This window comes from Salmo salar, chromosome 09, assembly GCF_965601325.2.
Source record: "Salmo salar chromosome 09, fSalSal1, whole genome shotgun sequence".
NCBI classification, from domain to species: domain Eukaryota; kingdom Metazoa; phylum Chordata; class Actinopteri; order Salmoniformes; family Salmonidae; genus Salmo; species Salmo salar.
Window position 1 is genome coordinate 41880670 of NC_138299.1, and position 6831 is coordinate 41887500.

The 6831-nt window shown below is 47.8% G+C and overlaps 1 protein-coding gene across 1 annotated transcript in view; it reads left to right on the forward strand.

Annotated features, from left to right (window-relative positions):
• Positions 1-6130: 6130 nt before the first annotated feature.
• Positions 6131-6831, forward strand: part of LOC106611361 (uncharacterized) — an 8434-nt gene continuing 7733 nt past the window's right edge. The window contains exons 1-2 of the mRNA XM_014211516.3: positions 6131-6425; positions 6761-6831. The exon at positions 6761-6831 is cut by the window's right edge and continues 35 nt beyond it. Coding sequence (XP_014066991.1) covers positions 6389-6425; positions 6761-6831 — 108 coding nt within the window. The 5' untranslated portion in view covers positions 6131-6388. The remainder of the gene's footprint in view (positions 6426-6760) is intronic.

Sequence of the window (6831 nt, forward strand, 5' to 3'; positions counted from 1 at the left end):
TACTAAGCCCTGTTCTACTAAGTCTTGTTCTACTAAGCCCTGTTCTACTAAGTCCTGTTCTACTAAGTCCTGTTCTACTAAGTCTTGTTCTACTAAGCCCTGTTCTACTAAGCCCTGTTCTACTAAGCCCTGTTCTAAGTCCTGTTCTACTAAGTCCTGTTCTACTAAGTCCTGTTCTAAGCCCTGTTCTACTAAGTCCTGTTCTACTAAGTCCTGTTCTACTAAGCCCTGTTCTACTAAGTCCTGTTCTACTAAGTCCTGTTCTACTAAGCCCTGTTCTACTAAGTCCTGTTCTACTAAGCCCTGTTCTACTAAGCCCTGTTCTAAGTCCTGTTCTACTAAGCCCTGTTCTAAGCCCTGTTCTAAGCCCTGTTCTAAGCCCTGTTCTACTAAGCCCTGTTCTACTAAGCCCTGTTCTAAGTCTTGTTCTACTAAGTCCTGTTCTACTAAGTCCTGTTCTACTAAGTCCTGTTCTACTAAGCCCTGTTCTACTAAGCCCTGTTCTACTAAGCCCTGTTCTACTAAGCCCTGTTCTAAGTCCTGTTCTACTAAGTCCTGTTCTACTAAGTCCTGTTCTACTAAGCCCTGTTCTACTAAGCATTGTCTCAATGAAGAGTCTGGCGTTTGACTATGTGCGACATAAACATGCAATTATAAGCCTGGCTCGAGCAGGATTGAGTAAGTGGCGGGTGCACGATCAATAAAATAAAATAAAATGTTATTTATCACGTGTGCCGAAATCAAAATCTCTGTAGACTTTACTGTGAAATGCTTACTTACAAGCCCTTAACCAACAACGCAGTTCAATAAATTCACCTCACCTTTCTCCTCCCAGCCTGGGTACATCTAGCTACATCAGTGGTTGCTGAGGGGAGAACGGCTCATAATAATGGCTGGAACAGCGCAAATGGAATGGCACCAAACACATAAAAACCATGTGTTTGATACCATTCCACCAGTTCCGCTCCAGCCATTACCACGAGCCCGTCCTCCACCAACCTGCTGTGAGCTACATACTCCTCACCTTTCCCCTCCCAGCCTGGTCTGACTACGGTACAATTAACTCTCCCCTTCTTCCTGTGTACAATGGCACCATATCCCCTATATACTGCACTACTTCTGACCAGGGCACCATTTCCCCTATATACTGCACTACTTCTGACCAGGGCACCATATCCCCTGACAGAGAATTCCTTGTGCTGCCATGGGGGCAGTGTTGTTGTGTGTAGGCAATGAAGACGAATTAAAACATGCTTGGTTCCTTGATCTGATCTTTAGGCTATGTATCAAAATTCTATTTTGCATTGATAACCAAATGTAATCTTAGCGACTGTTCAAACAATAAACCAAACAGTATTGTAGCCTTACTAGAATCCCCCCAAAAGCTATGCTATTAAGTGACAACTATGTGATTCTAGGCTGATTTTTGAAAACAGCTACTACCTATCTTATGTGGTCTTTTTCTCCGTGAGCAAATACATTCAAGCAGCACGTCAAAAATGTTACAACGACAAGTATTAGAATATATTTGCCAAGGTATATTATTTAATTATAAACTGGGTGGTTCGATCCCTGAATACTGATTGGTTGACAACCGTGGTATATTTAAGCTATAAGGTCCAAGGAGGTGTAGTATAGGGCCAATGTACCACGGCTAAGGGCTGTTCTTACGCACGACACAACGCGGAGTGCCTGGACACAGGCCTTAGCCATGGTATGTTGGCCATATTTCACAAACCCCCGCGGTGCCTTATTGCTATTAGAAACTGGGTACAAACGTAATTAGAGCAGTAAAAATACATGTTTTGTTATACCCGTGGTATACGGTCTGATATACCACGGCTGTCAGCCAATCAGCATTCAGGGCTCGACCCACCCAGTTTATAATAGCAATAAGGCACCTCGGGGTTTGTGGTATATGGCCAATATACCACGGCTAAGGGCTGTTCTTGTTCTTCTTTACTTTTACCACCAATGGGAAGCCAAAAACAAGAACATCTCTGCTATCACCCCTTGTGAATGTTGCTATTCAGGGGTCTTGGAGCACATGCAACGGTGAGGGTATCATGTCACCGAAAAGTACGCGCTGCTCCAAAAAAATCTGACTCTTCTCAAGCACACATTGACGTACTGTACACTAACTGTGTGGAAACCTTAAGCGTGAGCTGGACAATATTCCTTACACAATTCCGTTCCTTACACAAATCCATGAGCAGGAGTGAGAAAATGCATAATTGAGGGTTATGTCCCATTTTGGGGTCAATCATTGAGTCTCCACAGAGGAACTGACATGATGACTAAGTCCTGGAGGACCCATCTTTCACTGTGTGTGTGTGTGTGTGTGTGTGTGTGTGTGTGTGTGTGTGTGTGTGTGTGTGTGTGTGTGTGTGTGTGTGTGTGTGTGTGTGTGTGTGTGTGTGTGTGTGTGTGTGTGTGTGTTTGTTTGTGTGTTTTTGCTGAGAACGTCTTCTGCTCCCTGCTGTTACCCAACACTTCAATCTCTCTCCCTCCATCTCTCTTTTTCTCCCTCACTGGACTCAGGCCCTCTGCTTGTTCTCTCCTTTTCTCTACCACATCTTATTCTTGCCTCCCCCATCTCTCCTTCGTCTGTTTGCTCTCTCATCCCTTAGACAATAGTGTGTGTGTCAGACAAGCTTTATTTCCCTGTCAAGTGAGAGACAGAGCAACAGCGCAGGGTGGACTTTTGCCAGTGAAACTAGATTACCATCTAGTGGTCAAAACAAACCGTCACAGTGGAACGCGCTACAGTAATGAGGTCAGACATTCGCATACACACACACACACATACACATACACTGTCACGTCCTGACAATGGTAAGCTGTTATTTTCTATGGTAGAGTAGGTCAGGGCGTGACGGGACGGGACGGGACGGGGGTTATTCTATGTGTTCTATTTCTATGTTTACACTTACATTTACGTCATTTAGCAGACGCTCTTATCCAGAGCGACTTACAAAGTGGTGCATTCACCTTAAGATATCCAGTGGAACAACCACTTTACAATAGTACATTTATATCTTTTTTTTTGGGGGGGGGGGGGTTAGAAGGATTACTTTATCCTATCCCAGGTATTCCTTAAAGAGGTGGGGTTTCAGGTGTCTACGGAAGGTGGTGATTGACTCCGCTGTCCTGGCGTCGTGAGGGAGCTTGTTCCACCATTGGGGTGCCAGAGCAGCGAACAGTTTTGACTGGGCTGAGTGGGAACTGTGCTTCCGCAGAGGTAGGGGGGCCAGCAGGCCAGAGGTGGATGAACGCAGTGCCCTTGTTTGGGTGTAGGGCCTGATCAGAGCCTGAAGGTACGGAGGTGCCGTTCCCCTCACAGCTCTGTAGGCAATCACCATGGTCTTGTAGCAGATGCGAGCTTCAACTGGAAGCCAGTGGAGTGTGCGGAGGAGCGGGGTGACGTGAGAGAACTTCGGAAGGTTGAACACCAGACGGGCTGCGGCATTCTGGATGAGTTGTAGGGGTTTAATGGCACAGGCAGGGAGCCCCGCCAACAGGGAGTTGCAGTAATCCAGACGGGAGATGACAAGTGCCTGGATTAGGACCTGCGCCGCTTCCTGTGTAAGGCAGGGTCGTACTCTGCGAATGTTGTATAGCATGAACCTACAGGATTGGGTCATGCCTTGATGTTAGCGGAAAACGACAGGGTGTTGTCCAGGGTCACGCCGAGGCTCTTAGCACTCTGGGAGGAGGACACAATGGAGTTGTCCACCGTGATGGCGAGATCATGGAATGGGCAGTCCTTCCCCGGGAGGAAGAGCAGCTCCATCTTGCCGAGGTTCAGCTTGAGGTGGTGATCCGTCATCCACACTGATATGTCTGCCAGACATGCATAGATGCGATTCGCCACCTGGTTATCAGAAGGGGGAAAGGAGAAGATGAATTGTGTGTCGTCTGCGTAGCAATGATAGGAGAGACCATGTGAGGATATGACAGAGCCAAGTTCTTAGGTTCTAGTTTTTATATTTCTATGTTGGTTTGTTTGGGGTGATCTCCAATTAGAGGCAGCTGGTCCTCGTTGTCTCTAGAGGGAGGAGATTGAGGCAGCAAAAGCAGAGCGGCCTTATTATGAGGCACTATACCAACCACGAGGCAAGTGCGAGAGACACACGGGGAGTTTGACAGAGTCAGGGTGGAGACCTGAGCCAACTCACCGTGAAGAAGCAAGCACCGTGTTATGCGGTGATGTGCACTGTGTCGCCAGTGCGCATTCACAGCCCGGTACGACCTGTGCCCGTGCCCGTGCCCCGCATTCGCTGTGCTAGGTTGAGCATTCAGCCAGGAAGAGTGGTGCCAGCTCAGCGCTGCTGGTCTCCAGTTCGCCTTCTCGGTCCAGGATATCCTGCGCCGGCGCTGCGCACTGTGTCGCCACTGCGTGTTCACAGCCAAGTTCGTCCTGTGCCAGCTCCCCGGGCGAAAGTAAGCATCCAGCCAGGATGGGTTGTACCAGCTATACGCTCGAGACCTCCGGTGCGCTTCCACGGCCCAGTATATCCTGTGCCTGCCCCACGTACCCGGCCTCCAGTAAGTCTATCCAGCCTGGTACATCCTGTGCCTGCTCCTCGCACTTGCCCTGAGGTGCGTGTCACCAGTCTGGCGCCACCTGTGCCACTCCCACGCATCAGGCCTCTATTGCGCATTCCCAGTCCAGAGTTTCCGGCGACAGTTCCCAGTCCAGAGTTTCCGGCGACAGTTCCCAGTCCAGAGTTTCCGGCAAGAGTTCCCAGTCCAGAGTTTCCGGCAACAGTTCCCAGTCCAGAGTTTCCGGCGACAGTTCCCAGCCCGGAACCTCCTGAGACGGCCTGCAGCCCGGAACCTCCTGAGACGGCCTGCAGCCCGGACCTCCTGAGACGGCCTGCAGCCCGGACCTCCTGAGACGGCCTGCAGCCCGGAACCTCCGGCGATGATCTACGGTCCGGTGGCACAGAAGCAAAGGGATCAGCGGACGGAATGGGGGTTACGCCCCAAACCAGACCCGCCTCCTCTACTGGAGGATGCGCTGGATGATAAGGTTCTGGGTACAGCACCAGAGCCGCCATAGACACTGGTTACCCTCCCTACCCTCCCTTTTGTTTTTTTTGTTTTGTTTTTTTAGTTGCATTTGGAGTCTGCACCTTTTTTATTCTATGTGTTCTATTTCTATGTTCTTGGATTCTAGTTTTTGAATTTCTATGTTGGTTTGTTTGGGATGATCTCCAATTAGAGGCAGCTGGTCCTCGTTGTCTCTAATTGGAGATCATACTTAAGTAGGGGTTTTTCTTCCTGGGTTTTGTGGGAGATTCATTTTGAGTAGTGTTTGTTTCTCCTCTGCGTCACGGTTTGTTGTTTTGTCTATTCAGTTATTTGATGTATTGCATAGTTTCACAGAGTAAATCAAATGTGGAACTACACACACGCTGCACCTTGGTCTTCTCCTTTTGACAGCCGTGACATACACATAAACACACACACACATATATACACACACACACATACAGAAAAACATACATAAACACACACACACACACTGATATGAATTTGACAGAGCAGCTACACCCTACTACAGCCTCCTACACCAAGCTTTCCCAGAGAGACAAGTAGGCTAAAACATGTCCCAAAAGGAAATCAGTATATGTTGTCTAGTCAAAAGTGACATTATAAATAAAGGTGAATGTTGTCGTGTCAGTTCTAAATGAAGTGTAGGTATTGGACCAATGTAGCCTGCCTGTGAGACTGTATGAGTGACCTACTAATAGACCACTCCCATGCACCCCTTTGGTGGCAGAAAAGTAGCCTACAGTTTGTACACGAGAGAGAAAGAGAGGCATGGGGGGAAGAACATGGAAGAACAGTAGGAACGCAGATGCACACACACACACTCTATCTAATCCCGCCTGATTCGTGCCTAGTCAGCTGCAGTTACGTGGCGTCTCATGTATAGGATGTAGAGAGAGAGAGAGAGAGAGAGCTCCCGCGATACCGCACTGACCAGCGCAGACACGTCCTCGCCCCGGGTTCCACGTGGATGCTGTCCTTGACCAAAACAGATGCCAGTTCGAATACTTTCAAAATACATCCTTCTTTCATTTTATTACTTTTATAATTCCTCCTCTACATGAGGATATTTATTATCTAAAGTCAACAAAGCTAGATAGATGTAATCAGGGGCTCCATGTAGCTTCCAACTCTCCTGTCATGTCAGATCGGTGATTACTTTAAGGAAAGGGAGGAAGGAAGGATGTATTTTTTCATTATTCGTCCGCGGCCCAGGCCTCTCGCCGCTGCGCAGTGCAGTGTAGATATTACCGGAGGGCGAGAGGGTTGGGCTGAATGGAAGAATCCCCCGCTATGAAATCACAATCTGAATTTACCACAGGACGTTAGGATGCGTTTGTTTTTCTACTCATCAAACAGGCCAACAGGTAGGATATGACAACACTGCGATGTACGATTGCAACAATTTAACCCAATGTATCATAACTGACAGATTACATTTTGAGTGAGAGATTGATACTTTTGTAGCACCAGATGGGTAAAATGTCGCAGCATTAGCATCACTATAGCTGTGTGGGAATAATGGAAATGTTTTAAATCACTGCTATACGTTATGATGATTATTTCTCATAACCTACGGTTATTACACATGTGTAATCGGCCTAAATGTTATATACAACACGCGTACAATACGCCTACAATGTTTAATGCCGGACCTGTCGAGCCTGAAGAATGATAGCGACATTGCTTGTTGCGCTTGCAGATGCGTCGATAGAGTCTGGCGCGGACATGCTGGTGACAGGTATACTATCCCTGCTCCTGCTCGCGAACCAG